This window comes from Hemibagrus wyckioides, linkage group LG16, assembly GCF_019097595.1.
Source record: "Hemibagrus wyckioides isolate EC202008001 linkage group LG16, SWU_Hwy_1.0, whole genome shotgun sequence".
In the NCBI taxonomy this organism is placed as follows: domain Eukaryota; kingdom Metazoa; phylum Chordata; class Actinopteri; order Siluriformes; family Bagridae; genus Hemibagrus; species Hemibagrus wyckioides.
In genome coordinates this window covers 9,166,034-9,184,192 of record NC_080725.1, presented here as the reverse complement: position 1 = coordinate 9,184,192, position 18,159 = coordinate 9,166,034, and the positions used below count along the sequence as shown (strand labels likewise).

Below are 18,159 nucleotides of genomic sequence, written 5' to 3'. Positions count from 1 at the left end.
GTATAAGGTCACTGCATGGTAGTGTGTCAGTGGATAGTGTGTCATCCTTTTCCCTGTCAAAATGTTGTGACTGTATGCAGGCATAAACCAGATCAATGTTCACCTAATAAGGGAACACAAGCAATTACCAGACAGTGCCAGGGCTTACCAGTCATTTCAGGGGTCATTTCTGAGAAATCATAAACTGCTTCTATATATTTGGTTGCAAATGTGGAATCTGTGGGTAATAATATATATATATATATATATATATATATATATATATATATATATATATATATATATATATATATATATATATATATATATATATATATATATATATATATATCAATAAATATATACATATATATATATATATATATATATATATATATATATATATATATATATATATATATATATATATATATATATATATGTATATATTGCAAAGACATATACTGAGTGTATTTTCCAGTAATTAGCATTATGTATGAAAACTATTTTGTGTGTGTGTGTGTGTGTTTAAATAGTGTGTTTAGAAGTATGTTAATGTTTTTTATTGACTATCAGTAGTTACAAACAGTATGTAACCTTAATGCTACATTGTGCATGTGAGACATATTTTGCAATATTAAAAAGAATATCATAGAAGATATTTTTGTGACCTTCTTAAAGAATTCCCAATAGATCAGAGCCAGCTCTGGATGACAACCCTAATGGTTATCTGGGGTTTCTAAAATTATAATGGCACATGCAACTAGCATTCTATTTCACCCCAGCTAACAGCAGTGTAAATCACTGCAAATCACTGGAATATGTAGAAAGATTTTCAGACATGACTACCATGCTTGACCATTGGCAATAACTTTGTATAAGCTGGAGAAAGCACCCAACCTGTCTATATGCTGTGGTGACTTCCACAATCCGACTGTCCATTCTCTAATTTGTAAAGAAAGTCCTTCCTGACAGACAAACAGTTGGCCTGAGGATCAGATGGCCAGTGCCCAGGCTTATTAGAAACATATGGCACATATGCAAACAGGTACAGCAAGGAATGCTAGGCAGGTCATTCACCTTATGTACAAAAGTAGGTGATTAGATCGTGGGCAAAAATCCCACATTCAACCACGAGGTCACCACACAGTAGCCTAGCCATTAATACATGCATAGAGCCAGAGCATGAAGTTCTCCCACTTTTCAATGGCACACAAAGCAAGCTGACACTTGCACAGGCCTAAAGGAACGCTACATTACAATAGATGCCACACTCCATGGCACTATGAGGGGGAAAACTCCAGGATCGTGTTTCCTGGACTGTTGGGTCAACGTGCTTAACTGAGGATTTATTCTGAGAATTTATTCAGACACTGGCTAAAAGTATCAAATTGCTCCATGCATTTGATACCACAGATCTGCATTGAATGGAACCCATGAGGATATTCTGTCCACCAGCAAAAAAAGTAGTGGAAACTAACATCTTTTTGGGTATCTTGAAGCCACAAGCAGAACTGGCCTAGATGCTGAAGTATGTGTAACATAGGTTTAGTCCAAGGTAGAGGAAAAGCATAAAATAGATGCTAAGGCCAGTTGTGGGACAATGCAACCTGTCCTGGGCTGTCTGTGTCTGCATGTAAGAAACCAGCAACAAGCTGATCTGTGTTTGGCAGTCCATCTGAACTTCAACAAAACTTTCCCAAATCTGACTACCATTTCCAGCCACAGACAGATATCCCACTATCATATGTGCTGTGTAGTGATCCTACTCCCACTATCATATGTGCTGTGTAGTGATCCTACTCCCACTATCATATGTGCTGTGTAGTGATCCCACTCCCACTATCATATGTGCTGTGTAGTGATCCCACTCCCACTATCATATGTGCTGTGTAGTGATCCTACTCCCACTATCATATGTGCTGTGTAGTGATCCCACTCCCACTATCATATGTGCTGTGTAGTGATCCTACTCCCACTATCATATGTGCTGTGTAGTGATCCTACTCCCACTATCATATGTGCTGTGTAGTGATCCTACTCCCACTATCATGTGCTGTGTAGTGATCCTACTCCCACTATCAGATGTGCTGTGTAGTGATCCTACTCCCACTATCATATGTGCTGTGTAGTGATCCAACTCCCACTATCATATGTGCTGTGTAGTGATCCCACTCCCACTATCAGATGTGCTGTGTAGTGATCCTACTCCCACTATCATATGTGCTGTGTAGTGATCCTACTCCCACTATCATATGTGCTGTGTAGTGATCCCACTCCCACTATCAGATGTGCTGTGTAGTGATCCTACTCCCACTATCATATGTGCTGTGTAGTGATCCTACTCCCACTATCATATGTGCTGTGTAGTGATCCCACTCCCACTATCATATGTGCTGTGTAGTGATCCCACTCCCACTATCATATGTGCTGTGTAGTGATCCTACTCCCACTATCATATGTGCTGTGTAGTGATCCAACTCCCACTATCATATGTGCTGTGTAGTGATCCCACTCCCACTATCAGATGTGCTGTGTAGTGATCCTACTCCCACTATCATATGTGCTGTGTAGTGATCCTACTCCCACTATCATATGTGCTGTGTAGTGATCCCACTCCCACTATCATATGTGCTGTGTAGTGATCCTACTCCCACTATCATATGTGCTGTGTAGTGATCCCACTCCCACTATCATATGTGCTGTGTAGTGATCCAACTCCCACTATCATATGTGCTGTGTAGTGATCCCACTCCCACTATCAGATGTGCTGTGTAGTGATCCTACTCCCACTATCATATGTGCTGTGTAGTGATCCTACTCCCACTATCATATGTGCTGTGTAGTGATCCAACTCCCACTATCATATGTGCTGTGTAGTGATCCCACTCCCACTATCAGATGTGCTGTGTAGTGATCCTACTCCCACTATCATATGTGCTGTGTAGTGATCCTACTCCCACTATCATATGTGCTGCGTAGTGATCCCACTCCCACTATCATATGTGCTGTGTAGTGATCCTACTCCCACTATCATATGTGCTGTGTAGTGATCCCACTCCCACTATCAGATGTGCTGTGTAGTGATCCTACTCCCACTATCATATGTGCTGTGTAGTGATCCTACTCCCACTATCATATGTGCTGTGTAGTGATCCTACTCCCACTATCATATGTGCTGTGTAGTGATCCCACTCCCACTATCATATGTGCTGTGTAGTGATCCCACTCCCACTATCATATGTGCTGTGTAGTGATCCCACTCCCACTGTCATATGTGCTGTGAAGTGCTCTGCAGTCACTTCCTTGTAAGGGAAGTGTCCATCCATGGTAAACATTTCTTTCTCTTAGGTTAGTGTTCCCAAGCCCTTTAATTAGAAAATTCATGGATCACATGCAAGTTTGAACCTGGGCCCCTGTCTCCAAGACAAAGACATGTTTCCATGTGTGGTGCTTGTGGTCCAGCCATAGATCACATCCATTTCTAAATGTTTCTTCCAGCAAGCCTAGGGAAGTTGGCAGTGTTGTGACCAACATCAGTCCCAGCATGCTTAATAGACTGGCATGCATAATAATGCCTGTCACATGTTGCCATGACAGAGCAGCTAGCATTCTGGCAGCACAATGATGCATCCTGTGGCCTGCTTTGATGTTAGGTAGCTCTTTGCTGAGTTCACCATGATACTGAATGCCATAATGTGCAACAGGAGTGTGAACATGTACCAAAATGCCTGGCTACCAGGAAAGACAAGATGTCTTACTTACTATGTGTCCAAATCACTCATGAAAAGCTCTCAATAAAATCCCATCACTGTGACATAGTATTGTGAAGTGTAGTACAAAAGAAGGCAGCCAGTGCTGTGAATTAGGTAGCACTGCCCATTTCTACTCAAGGTATTTTTTATTTTACAAATGGCTACATTGGCAGGTTTACGGCAAGGACCAAGCCAGATGCATTTTCAGATGTTGATAAGGCCAGAGGTCCATGATAGATCAACTGCTAGCTCATTATTAGCTTAGAAAAATCTAAGCAGACAAAAAATTAGGTAACTCTCACCACCCCTGGCGGGAGGCATGAAATAGAAATATTGTTTAAGTAAGTACTTAAATGCAAATATTCCTAATGTATTTAAATACACAAACATTAGGGCATAAGCTTACACACTATATGGCCAAAAGTAAAAGGACCATAACATCCAATATGAGGTTCTTCCCTCAACTTGTTGCCACAAAGTTGGAGACATGCAATCGAACAGAACATCTTCATATTCTGTATCACCAAGATCATACTTTATTGGAACTAAGGCCCAAACATGTTCTATCATGACAATGCCCCTGTGCACAAAGTGAGGTCAATAAAGACATGATTTACCCAGGTTGGTATGGAAGAACTTGAGTGGCCTGCACTGAACTTTGACCTTAACCTCAACAAACACCTCTAGGGTGAACTGGAAAATTCATGCCAGGCCCAACATCAGTACCCAACCTCTGTTGCTCTAGTGGCTGAATGGGCACAAATTCCCCAGTGACATTTACTGGACAGCCTTGCCAGTATAGTGGATTCTGTTACAGCAACAAAGGAGGAGCAACTAAATGTTAATGCCCATGGTTTTGAAATGAGATGTTCAGTGCTTGGTGTCCACATACGTTTGGCCATACAGGGTAAATGTGGTGATGCATAGAGCTAATTATTTATTGTGTAAAATCTTATTTGAACAATAATCAACATAAAATACATTCATTGACAACCATTCTATCAATCTATCTAATCTAACCAATCCCACGTACCTTAGGCCACTTGGGGTTGAGCAGACGAGCCTTGACTGCATCATCTAGTGCTGCATGGTACTGGCCAAGCTTGAGGCGGGCAGCTGAGCGGTTGCTATAGAGAATGCAGTTCTGTGGGTCGGCACACAAAGCCTCACTGTACAGCTCCACAGCCGTGGTGAAGTCACCTAGCTGGCACGCCTCATTGCTGCGCCGAACCTTCTCCATGAACTCAGCCTTGCTCATGACTGGCGCCTCAGCCCCAGTAGGTGCTGTCCTGCCCAGTGCCCGAGATCCAGCTCCTGTAATCTGCAAACAAATGAGAATGAGTGTTGCCTGGTGTTGATTTTGCTGCTTTTAATAGACAAGATTTAAGCTTGAACAAATGTTTTGATGGAACTTATATGGTTACTGGTATGACAATACGTGAAATGTACTGCAAACATGTAGAAACTTGCAAACGTGTGCACTAGGGGGCAGAATTACATGTAACAAATCAGAATATAAGAAAATAACAAAAGAGAAAAGTCTTTCTTTTTTTTTTACAATAATGGATAAAAGAAGCAAAAGTATTCAACATGATAATGAAGAACTATAAATTGGTAGAAATATTTAAGCCTGTGGCAGAAAGTTCAAAAGGAGATGGTATGTGAATCTGTTAATGTCTAGGTCAAGACATTTAGAAAAGCAAAAAAGCAATTTAGGTATTTTAGCATGACCCGAGTACAGAGCTTATATCAACACATTGTCCATCCCAATCCCAGTGCTACTGAATATACTGAAGATTTCCACAAGGCATCTTGGCATAAATACATTAATGTGCATCTTTAGAGAAATATCTTACAGAGTCTGCTGTAAGAACAAACCTCTTAAATTCACTAAAATATCCTATCAGTTATCCAAACCAAACAATTGATCCCTGCAGTTTTTGTCTAATGTCATCCTTTTTCAAAAGCTGTAAGCATATACTGCACTGTAATGAACCCCTAGAACAGGGCTTTGTAGCCATCTATTTTAGTTAAAGCAGTAGACTATTGTAGCAGTTGGGACTTCTGTGTGTGGTGGACTATTGTGAGTTATTTTGCTACACGGAAAGATAAGGGAGCAGCTGCAGGAAGAAGGAAAAACATGGACAATGCAGCTGGAAGGTTCTGCTCTATGCTTTTGGCTGCAAGGAACACAGTGGTGGCTGCTGCTGACTTAAGAGTATGCAAGAAATTTATGGCTAGCCACCTCTGAGCTTCACATCTGGAGTATCCCCAAGAGCAAGGAGGGACGGACAAAGGGGGAGACCGAGGACGCCTGGGGAGAGAGAAGGAGGGCAGAAGCAGGGATCTCTGGCACAGGCCACACCTCTCCTCTAACGGAACTCTGGGATAGCGCAGTAATTACTTCCAGAGAGAGAAGAAAAAGAGGAAGGTCACAGGAGGCAAAAGCTACGGCTACAGGACGACTAAGAGAAAGTAAAAACACACTGGAGGGGATTCAAGAGTCAAAAAAAGTAAAGGAAGCAGAACGTTTGTAAACCTTGTTTTTTTTTAAGTGACAGGATAAGGGCATTCTGAGGACAGAGTCTGGGTTACTGTGTGAAACAGAGGAGCATAAGAATAAAGGTGAATGCAACAGGATGTTGGGGGAAAATGACTGTCAAGGCAATGGAGGGAGAGAAAGTGGAGGAGAAGAAAGACAGTCTGAAACTGAGGTCACACAGAGAATTAAAAGACCAAGACAACACAATTACCCCTCTCTTTTAAATCAGAAAAAGCAAGAACAAACTGGAAGGCAAATCATACACGAATAGACTATACTGCTCCTGCGTTTTTATTTTTTTAAATATACAAACCAAGAAATACATGCCTACCTGCAAGTGATTATGTCAAATAGTTTATCTCCTTAGGCAAGTGAGTTCGAGTGAGGTCTAGACCGTTCTGTGTGTACAGACGGTCTGCTTGAGAAAAAGACTGTAGTGAGTATTATCCAGGCCAGACACAGATAACAGTGTTGGGTGTGTTTATGTTGGCTGTTGACCACATGGACACGCAATGGGACTTAATGAAAGCCTTGGTGGTGGTAATTCTGCACAGACAAATTTGGGTACCACCGATTCAGGGAGTTCAGGGAGCGAGACTCAACCTTCAGCTGAAGCAACAAAGTGCAGAACTTGTGCATAAGTAGACACACATTTGTCTTACAACCTTTTATTTAAATATTAATGCAACTAATTAACGCTATCCCAACACTTGCCTAAACCTAATCTAAACCTAATGTTAACCTCAGTGATTAAAAGGAAAGCTTTTACTCTTTTATTTATTATTTAAAAGCTGCAGTTTTGGTAAAAACAGCTAAATTTCCCCACAAGGTCAAAACAGTTAGATATTCCTATCCTCGTGAGGATATTTTATCCTGACCAAGATAGAAAAAATACCCACACACAGACAGACAGACAGACACTGGCCGCACGTAAATGTACATCACAGTGGGTGTGTACAGACCCACCACATGCACAAACATGCCACACGTGTAGAACCCAAACAGTTCAACAGTCCAAACATAACAGCTGTAAACTTTCCACAGACACAACAACTAACAGATGAAATATAGGCCAATTAAAATCGCTTGTAGATGCTTAGGCAGTTTTACAGAGATCCTTTACTTCATACAACATCTGTCAGGCGACCTTCCATAAATCATGTCATAAATATTTTTGTTATCCTGCACAACTTCAGATTGGATGATCTAATAGAAGAGACAGCACCGTTATCATATTTTTCTTTTCAGCAGCAATACATATACATATTTAAGTTATAAAATCAGCAATTTTAAAGTGAAAACCTTCAGTGAATATGGCCACCTAAAAATAAGCCTAAACCTAAAATTTCATAGTTATAACCTCAGAATTTTTTTTTAATTAAACAAATAATAATAATAAAAGTTGCATTCTAGACAAAGTCTTATTCCTGACAACTGTAATTACATTATTTTTGGATTTTTTTTTTATTTAATAGCTTATAAAAGCATGTTCACTTGGTACAAAATTGGATATAGTATTTTTCCTTCCCATATGTTGGATATTGGAGCAGTGACATATCTGTTACAGCATGGTGGAGACACTGTTCCTTTTTTCCCTCTTCTGCAGTTCTTCCTCAAATCAAATAGCTATGTGAGGCACTAAGTCAAACTGCAGACTCTTTCCAATAATACTCCGGGCCTCAGCTCATAAAGAAGGAATTTTCAACCTGCTTCTTGGGCCCCGGCTCAGCAGAACAAACAAAGTCCCGGCGCACTTGCTGTTTCAGTCAAGACCCACTCAACACGAAACAGTCAAAACACAGAAACTAGCATTTCTAAGTCTGCAGTACCTCTACCTGTATTGCCCAGCCTCTGGCAGTAGGCTTTATTTCTGCTTCTTCGCTCAGGTCACGGGGCCAAAACACATTCCTGGGAAAATAAAAAAAAAACAGGTCTCTCTTGGCAAGTAGCTGAAGGAGAAGTGGATGCCCAATTTCATTGGAAGATGTAGAGATTTAGCCTCAGCATGGCACGATGTTGATGTGGAACAGCTGCTCCTCTGGCTGCCCAGCAGCCAAAATCCCAAAACATGGAGAAGATCTGAGCCGGTTTCCTTTCAAGAGAGGCCAAACAGCACAAATGAAGAGTATATCTTAGATATTTACGAGTTGTCAGGATACCACATAAGTGGAATAGTTTCATTAGGAGTTAACTGTATTTGCAGCTTGCCTGGTTCTTTTGGAAGGAGGGACGATTGAGAATCAACTTAAACAAAATCTGAAAAATGGCTTTGCGATCAGCTTTAATCAGCTTATAATGCCACGTTATCATAAAGATCCAACCGCAAACTACAGCAAATGCTGGCTAGGCCAGAACAAATGTTTACAGACAACACTCTATAATCTGTAAAACAACAGATTTACCCAGTGTATTGTTTTCGATGAACAACCATTATCGGTCAATGACGCTAAGGGATTATGAAAATCTTATTTTACTTACAGCTGTACAGAAATGCTGTGCCAAATAAAACACAATACACTCTGCTCCACTGCAGCCCTACTAATCCAAAGGTAATGACTGTAGCTAGCCAACTGTTTGACCAAAGGTGCACTCTTTTTTCCAGTAAAATAAATTACTGTTACATTCAACATACTTCCAACTCGCTCACAAAAAGTGACCTTTTCCATCAATCTTAAGAATTCTGTTTCAATGATTCAGCTTCCTTCCCTGCATCTCTTAAAACCTTCTGTCCATCCAAAGGGTTTTCTTCCGTATCTTACTTTTCTAGCAGGATGTAATGAACAATTTTCTTTCAATGTTAACCTTTACTTCTAAGTGCATTTTCTCAAAGTGAAAATTTAAAAGAAGGAAGAGAAAAAACCTCCATACATGTCATTACTATAGAAATGATAACGTATTATAAGGTTATAAAGGTTATATAAATCTGTGAACATTTGAGTGGTAAAATAAGCCTTTGCTTTGCCTTCCAGCCAGAACTACCGAATCTGTTGCTCTCAGAGAAATCATACAACTGCTGTAAAATAAGTTATGGTCAGTAGAGTGGAAGCACAGCAGGAGCCACACAGACAGCACTGACAAGCTGTTCAGTCAGAATCCTGCTCCAGTTTCAACACCTGTTTTGTGAACACTAGAGTATTGAAGTGTACATCGTTGATACTGTTGCATACTGAGCACTGAGGCGGTTCTTCTAAAGCAGAGGTGTCCAATACCAACCAGGGGCTTTTCCTGCTCCAACACTCCTATTAAACAATTTTCATGATAAGTGAAATCAATATAGTCCTGTGTGTGTAGTTAATTTGTATGTTATGATGCACCATATTCATGACCCAATAGACGAAGACATCTCGTTAATATTTAAATTTGATCAGGATATTAAACATTTATGAAAATATTTTGTCTATTTACTACAACCACAAATCTTTTCATTCCTAAGCTTTACATTTCTTATTGATTAAAATGATCCTTAGAATCAAGCTAACATCACTGACAGGCCTGCTTGTTTTTGAGCCACTCCCACTGATTAATAACTAAAAGGACTCTGATAATGATGGGCTCTATATTCCACTACTCTAATCACTGTTAGCAATTTTAAAAACCTCTCTGTGTAGGAGGGATGGCATGCTCGCTCTCCCCTGTCTATCACTATGACTGGTAGCCAATTGTGAGTGTCTGTTAGCTCATGTGTGCAGAAGAGGGTGAAAAGTGCTATAATGAATGGATAGTCTATAATGGTGGATAGTCTAAAATGAATTTAGAAATTATGCTGATTTATAAAGTTGCTCAAAACTCCACTTGACTATATACAGGTATCATCCACATGAGGACGGCTTCCCTTTTTGTCTCTGTTTTTTTTTTTTATTAAAGCTTCTTCCACAGACCATCTCAGTGTTTTCTTGCCACTGTTGCATCAGGCTTGCTCATTAGGGATAAATATGAATTTAACTTTAAACTTTGTCATTTTCAATCTGAATTTTTATATTCCTGTAAAGCTGCTTTGAGACAATGTTCATTGTTAAAAGTGCAATACAAATAAAATTGGATTGAATTGAAAAGTGCTTTTGCTGGCATCATGCGTCTCTGATGAAGCACGTTTGCCCTGACCCTCCCTGTTTGGTAGGTGTTATATGATAGAGTAGAGCTGGCTGCTGAGGAGGACTATAGTATGTTTGATTATAGCATTAAGTCCACTCATTGCACTTAAAAGGACATTGGAATCATAATCACACCCTGAAAGTTTGACACATTGGATCTAGACGTGCCTACTTATTTCTTTTCCAGCAGTGGTACAGTGGTCTCAAGATTTGAATACTTCTGTCGCTTTAGACCTTTAGGTTGTGAGTGTGTGTTGGTGGTGCAGTTTTTAACCACTACTGGAAAAACTGTAATCAAACTTCTTTGCTAATTACACTTTAATGGAAAGCCTGGATTGCTTCTGCACAGGCATGACTTGTCAGATGAAGATTTCTTTTATTTATCGTTGCAGAGGTATAGTGCTGAAGCACATGGAAGGAGAACTGCAACAGCAAAAAGTGCAAGAGAGCTAAAGTTCTGGAAGAGTGTTAGGGGTAATTTTTCTGTGGCATATTAATGTCCTTTCCTATTTTCTTCACTGTTTCGGCAAAGGTTACTGTTTTAAAGGAAAAAAACCTGCAGTACACTCCACTGGCATTCTTCGTTCTTCATATTCAAGATACTTTAGCATAAACATGCATCGTCATATGTTTGCTCACAATCACACCCCGACATCCCAGCTGAAATAAAAACACTACTAGGTTCTTGTATCATAGACTTAGATGACCAACATAAGTGACCAATAATATCATGTGTTAACAGTCATGCTAGGCAAATCACAGTTTTATATCATGCACTCACTAATTTAATTTCTCCTTTCTGTAATAACAGCTAAGTTACAGGGGCTTGTGTAGACACTCCACATAATCTCTAATACCAAACAAAGAAAAACATATAACCATTGATTTGTTGAAGTTTCCTGCAAGGTTTGTTCAACATTTACAGAAGGAGTCTCCAGTGCCAGCACTTGTTAACGTTCTCAGGTAAAGGTGTTCAAGTTTGCTGCCACAATGAATGATGTTGCCTTTTGCTGTTTCTCAGAAACAAGCTGGTGGACATGTAACTCTACAGTATACAGACTTTCAATCATAAAAATATAAGAGTTATGACACATTTCATGACATGCTGTTATAGGTGAATAATCAATTTTGGGGTGGTAACAAAAACACTGCTTCACAATGGGCTCCATCCCACCGCCTCATCATTTATTCTTTTCTTATCATTTTCCCCAGTCATGTTTTACTCCTTAAATATTGTACAGATTACTGGTTAATATTAACTGAACACACACCAAAGCATGGTTTGCCACTAAAGGTTTTTGTCTACATTTACGGCACTTGGTAGACACCCTTATCCAGAGCGACTTACATGACAGCATTAAGGGCCTTTCTCAGGGGCCCAGCATAGGCCGTTTGGTGGACCTGGGATTTGTTCATGAAACAAGGGGGCGGGGCTACAAATGGCAGCCTGTACATTAAAATAAACTCAGCAAGGCAGTTTGCTAGGACTTTTAGACTTTTAGGACTTTGCTAGGAGGTTTTTAGTAGAATATGTAAATGGAAACTAGCCAGGAATGAAATTTTTGATTATGCCAGTCGAACCCAAACACACACACACACGCTTGGATGTCTTGAGATAATTCTTCCTGCCACTACTTACTGCTATTCTTACAACTACAGTAAAAACTTTAAAGTTTATAATAAAAGTTAAGTTTTTTTGTGTGGTTCTCCTCATGGGGACCAAACCACTGTCCCCTATACATATATTACTATCCTTGAGGGGACCTATGGTGCTTACCAGTATATCTCTCTCTCTCACACACACACTGTCAGTATGAGGGATTTTTGTTTGTTTGTTTGTTTGTTTCAGAGGCATTTACTAATATTCATTCATATCAAAGCTACACGGAGTTAGGATTAAATAAACATAACATTTGAGCCCTGACATGAAAACGCTCTGTTCTTCTGTATCACTTTGTTACAATAAGATAACTCCAGCTATCCAACATTGTAGCGGTTGTAACATTAAGCTCCCAGGCTAACAACTAAACCCAATCCTGAACCAGAAACCTATATAACAAAATAAAAATAAGAAGTCAGGCGTAGTTACCCTAAACAGTAGTTATTTTTGTTTAGGTGTTAAGCTGTTGTCCTGAAGTCTTCTATATTTCAGAGGTAAAGTGCTGGCACGGAATACAGAAAAAAAGTGTCGCCATCCGTCAGGGTGATAAGAGTTAGCTCTGGAGACGCGGTGTAGCGGCTTAAAGTCACAAGACACGACTAAAGAGCCTCATATTTCACACTCTGACCGTTTTACCTTCTCTCGTCTCGTTCCTTGTTTCTCCATCCTGTCCCGCTTAGATTTCCATTAACAACAGCAATGTGAAACTTTCAGCCCATGATAGGTTTCTCTCCAAGCCGAAGGGAAAAAGGGCCGCTGAGAGCCAGCCGAGTGAAGAAGAATAATAAAAAGCCCAAACTTTCGGAGCGGCGCGAGCGAATGCAGGGAAGGAAGGGAGAGGGGGAAAAAAACAGTGCACGCGCGGAGTTTATGCAGAAACCGTCAGCAACTCCGAGTGAAAAAAGTTATTCCTGGGAAAGTGCGCCATGTTGTCAAATCCGCTTTTCTTGCGGATTTTTCCCCTCCTGGTAGAGGCGGTTCAGAATGGCATGGTTTCGGCGGCGGTGAGGGCTCAATTAACTATTCGTGACATCAGGCGGGAGTTGAGTTACCTACTGCAGCGCGTGCATGCTCCTCCATCACAACACGTTAGACCTGTTGATTACAAACGCAAAAGGTTTGTCCTGTAGTCACCGTCACACACTCTGTGCATGACCCAGGATCGTGCAAGACTCAAAAACGACACAGACACTAAATAAATGTGGTTTTATATACAATATTTACAATAATACATATTTAACTGAATTCACATTATTACTGCATGATGTCCAGTTACAGCAAGTGAATGCATGCCGGACGGCCTCGTAACATCATTTACTGTACAGCTGCTGTATTTCTTTTCTCTTAAACGTTTTTGTTCTATGGAGCTTGGAGTGCATCCTCAGACACTTTTTGTGCATTCGGATTCGAGAGTCTTTCCTCTTGGACCGTTTGTTGTTGAATCGCTTGGCTTTGCGCCTCGGAGCCGCTAGATGTCGCCAGACGGCCGCGCCTTTGCTCCAGCGCTCGATGACAGGCGCGTCATGAGAAGAGGAGGCGGAGCAACTGTTAAAGAAAGAGGGCTGAGTTTTAAAATGGCACCCTGGTCATTCTTCATGGTTATTAGTTCTTTGTAATTAAGCACGGTGATTAAGGGAATGGGATTTGGATTTCAGGTGTCTTGCTCTACGTCAACATTTCTGGATTTTTAAGGTTCCTAGATCCTCTAGGCTCTCTAACTAAATGTAAAAAAAAAAGACATACAACTGAGGGAATCACTCCATGTACAAGTAATTGTACCATAACTATCCAATTTGGCATCTTTTCTCCTTGTGTCCAAATGTAAATAACTTGGAAGGAATTAAACATGACAATGTGTTGTTAAACGGAAAAATAATCAACACTGGGATGGTGTGACTTTTACATCCCAAAGTTTTTCCTGAAGTATTTTCTGCCCTGAAGAATTTTACGGCAATCTTGTAGGGTTTACAAATTCCATTTCATTAATAAACGACAAATCATGCTTTTAACAGTATGTAGTTACATTTAATGTTGTGGAACATCTCCAAGACATTTTCTAATTTCCTGTTATCGCTCATGTTATAGCAGCTATAAACAGTGATTCCCTCACTTCAGAAAGTCTTGAACTTACAAAATACTGACACCAAAGACTCTTTGATAGATAGATCAATGATAAATAAATGTCTCCTTAGAGAATGTGTTACCATACCAACAATTATTTGTTTTGTTGTTTAAAAACACATTTTTTAAATCTAGTCTTTGGATTATAAGGCTATAAATTTCCCTGTTACTATAGAAACAACAACATATTACAGCCAGCACTACTGACAGAAATTAATCAACACCTTTAGGCTATTTAGATTCAAACTTCTACAGCGCTGTAGTATAAAAAGAAACATTCTCTTTTCACTAGGTCTGTGCTTCAAACAGAATATTGCTTTATATTGAATTATCCTTTGCCTACCAATGTACACTAGTGCTGCAATGTGAGATTTCATGAATAAACTGGATATTCAACTATACTCTCAGCCTTGAATGCATAATAGTGCACTGATGAAGAAAAACGTGGCACGGTTTCTTCCATTGCTGTTGAATCATTTTACATTAAAAATGATCATCATGATCATCAAATAATAATAAAAAATAAACCTTTTTATTTTACATTAAAAAATTATTTAAATGCTTAGTTTAATTTAGTGAACTAACCTTTCAGTCCCAGTGCAGTTCTGAGGCAATAAGAAGCACGACTGAGACACAAAGTCCAGCAGCCAGAAATGGACCATGTCAGCTTCATCCTCTTCAGCCAGCTCTCTGGCAAGTCTATTGCACAAACAGCAAGCTTCAGTTTTTCTGTCTATGTCAGCACCTTTTCAGTTCCGGGGAGTGCAGTATATGTGTATATGTAGTGTACCTGGCTGTACAGTTGCAGTGGTACATGGTGGTGTGTTCAGTATTGCGCAGACCAAATTTCTCCCGCAGTGCAGGTATCTGATAACGACAGGAGTCCAGGTCTTTATAACTCTCACAGATGTCCAGTTTACCTATAAAACAGAAAGTTGTGAGTCAACTCATATTATGCCAAAAACACAGGAGAAGACGTATTTAAAAGACACTTCTTGTACCTTTTTGATTTGTGTGCATATCAGGATAGTGGTGCATCTTTGGTGAAACTGTTGTTTGTGGTTTCGATGAGGCTGTTGTTTTTGTTTTTGGTAAGTCTCTTGTTTGGGTCTTTAGTAAATCTGTTGTTTGTGTCTTTGGTGAGCCGGTTGCTTCTGTTTTTGGCGAGTCTGTTGTTTGTGTCTTTGGTGAGCTGGTTGTTTCTGAGCTTGTTGAGTCTGTTGCTTCTGTTTTTGGTGAGTCTGTTGTTTGTGTCTTTGGTGAGCCGGTTGTTTCTGGGCTTGTTGAGTCTGTTGTTTCTGTTTTTGGCGAGTCTGTTGTTTGTGTCTTTGGTGAGCCGGTTGCTTCTGTTTTTGGTGAGTCTGTTGTTTGTGTCTTTGGTGAGCCGGTTGTTTCTGGGCTTGTTGAGTCTGTTGTTTGTGTCTTTGGTGAGCCGGTTGTTTCTGGGCTTGTTGAGTCTGTTGCTTCTGTTTTTGGTGAGTCTGTTGTTTGTGTCTTTGGTGAGCCAGTTGTTTCTGGGCTTGTTGAGTCTGTTGTTTGTGTCTTTGGTGAGCCGGTTGTTTCTGGGCTTGTTGAGTCTGTTGCTTCTGTTTTTGGTGAGTCTGTTGTTTGTGTCTTTGGTGAGCCGGTTGTTTCTGGGCTTGTTGAGTCTGTTGCTTCTGTCTTTGGTGAGCCGGTTGTTTCTGAGCTTGTTGAGTCTGTTGTTCCTATTTTTGGTGAGTATATTGTTCCTGGATTTGGGGCATCTGTTGTTTGTGTTATTGGTGAGTCTGTTTGTGTCACCTCTGAGTATGTTTTGTCTGTTTTGGATGAGTCTGTTGTATGTGTATTTACTGTTTTCCCATGAAGTTTACGCTGCTGAGATCTATTAACTGTAACAGATAGCCATTGTGGTACTGTCACTGATGAATGCTTTTCATTGGCATCTTCAGTGACAATGTCAGATGACATTACCAAGTCATTAGTAGCTGTTAGATCGCCAAACAACACTGTGTGATGGATGCTTAGATCCAGTTTATCATCTTCCACTACTGAGAATGTGGAATTGTACTCAGTTGCGTCTCTCAATAGAGCATAGGTAGTCATGTGACTGTGTTTACACCTGTTACAAAAGATTAGGAAACTGAGGATTAGTTTTTGTAATATAATGTAGTGTTTTGTAGAGTAATACTAAAAGGTAAGTGGATTTTGTTCACTTTGCAATTATTAATCACATACACTAATTTTACATGCCTTACACATTTACATCTATTATATGCCAATGAAGAGCAGCTGAAACTGTGTAGATACATGATATCACAGGGAGATAGCTTACATGCCCCACCATGTCCTCTCTGCACACTCCATTCTCTGTGAAAATTCAAAGCACCGCATCTTGAGGACATTGAAGTAGCCATAGCCTACCATGTCAGACATTCTTTCACTGGCTTTATGAAGGCAGCGGCGAAATCTAAAACAAAATCGCAGTGACAGATTGCATTAAGATAACATCTCAGTGGGATACAGTACATTAAAACATTTTAGTAGTGGCCCACAAATTGAGTTTTTGTCACATTTTCCAAAAGATATGTAATAAGTAGCTATCCTGGCATGTCATACAATGAAGCTGTAATATAATAAGACTTACTTGCTATCACAGTCACAGTGTGATAAAGTGAAGAAGTTACTGTTGAAAATGCCAAAACCAAACTCAAAGGACGCAATGGTCTGTTCACAGTGGTCATGCTCCCTACAGCACTTATCAGTCTCCTCAAATAAACCTAGAATACAAGAGGATAGGTGTAACAACAGGAAAACTGTCAATAACCATCAAACAAAGTTGACACAATATCATAATCAATGCATTTGTCTAACCTAAATCTGAAAAATCAGATGCTTTGTTCCCAGAGCCACACCACAGTGTGCCTGGAATCATCCATGCCCGCTTTGAACGCTTCAGCTTTTGGAAACTTTCTCCATTGTTCTGGTAAATAGTTCTGCGGTCTATATTTTCAACGTCTCTGGTCCTGCGCACAGGCGCTTTCAGTTCCGGCAAATGTCCCACATCTACACAGGGGCCATCAGGTTCAATCAACATGCTGATGTTAAAGCGTCCGTCTGGAATGTCTGAGAAAAGCCTGTCTCTGGCTTTCCAGCACTGTGATGAAAAGCTTTTAATAACAGCATGCTTGTTGCTTGTAATACACTCCACCAGGCTGTTATTCTTGTTCCAGATACTGTCAAATAAGACAAGAGATCTCTCTTTGCCCACTGTAGTCTGGTGAAGGAACATATAATGTGTCTGTCCATTGGAGATAGAGTTAGTCCAGAAGCAAAAATGGCTGTTTCTTCCAGATGTCCAAAAATGACCAGCAGCAGAGAAATGAAGTAAAAGTGAAACAAGTGACACTATAACCAGAGAAAGGCAGCAGCCATTCATTTTAGATTTAGATTTAAATCCAGAAAATAAATCTTCAAAGCCTGTATTTCTATGAGAATCTACATAAAAATTCTCTATAAGAAAATGCTGTTATTTTAAACTACTTGAAATGTAGAAAGTTGCAGTAAGCTATTGAGTGTCTAAATGAACATCTACTTTAGCTATGAGACCTTGGGGTTTATATCTTAGTCAGAAAGCATAACTTTCCTCATGTAGTGACCTTACATCAACGTCAGAGGGCGTGTCAATAAACATGGATTTTTTTGTACATGTTGGACCTCAGTTCTGGTAGCATACACATGCTTGTTCCTGTCCTTGTTGGACGGACACACACACACACACACACACACGGCATAAGGCATCGAACATTTATTCCTCCATTTTATAATAGCTTATCATCAAAACTTTCATCTTTTATCATTAACAACAATAACATGTTATCTTCCAGGATGACGTGATTTTAACAACATGACAACAAGACAGAATTCAAATTCCAGGGGAAATTAATGCACATATGCTGCAGCTGTTAAGAATGCACTCACTAAAGCCAAACTTATTTCAGTATATGACAGTTTACAATTAAAACATTTTAC

The 18,159-nt window shown here is 39.8% G+C and overlaps 2 protein-coding genes across 4 annotated transcripts in view; both read right to left on the bottom strand.

Annotated features, from left to right (window-relative positions):
- ttc28 (tetratricopeptide repeat domain 28) overlaps positions 1 to 13,048 on the bottom strand; it is a 199,615-nt gene extending 186,567 nt beyond the window's left edge. Inside the window, exons 1-2 of one of the 3 annotated variants that reach the window (XM_058411492.1) lie at positions 12,664 to 13,048; positions 4,768 to 5,055 (exon numbers count right to left, since the gene is read on the bottom strand). In XM_058411492.1, the coding sequence (XP_058267475.1) occupies positions 4,768 to 5,055; positions 12,664 to 12,693 (318 nt within the window). In that variant the 5' untranslated portion in view covers positions 12,694 to 13,048. Of the gene's footprint in view, positions 1 to 4,767; positions 5,056 to 12,456; positions 12,591 to 12,663 lie in introns of those variants that run through there. The other 2 variants (XM_058411493.1, XM_058411494.1) reach the window with 2 other exon arrangements.
- A 251-nt stretch (positions 13,049 to 13,299) lies between these two features.
- Positions 13,300 to 17,702, bottom strand: pla2g3 (phospholipase A2 group III). Its single transcript, XM_058411497.1, has 7 exons — positions 17,002 to 17,702; positions 16,775 to 16,907; positions 16,463 to 16,597; positions 15,150 to 16,249; positions 14,939 to 15,068; positions 14,734 to 14,847; positions 13,300 to 13,572 (listed from the first exon to the last, which is right to left on the bottom strand). Exons 1-7 carry the CDS (start codon positions 17,564 to 17,566, stop codon positions 13,338 to 13,340), a joined length of 2,412 nt encoding a protein of 803 aa, XP_058267480.1. The 5' UTR covers positions 17,567 to 17,702; the 3' UTR covers positions 13,300 to 13,337.
- Positions 17,703 to 18,159: the final 457 nt, after the last annotated feature.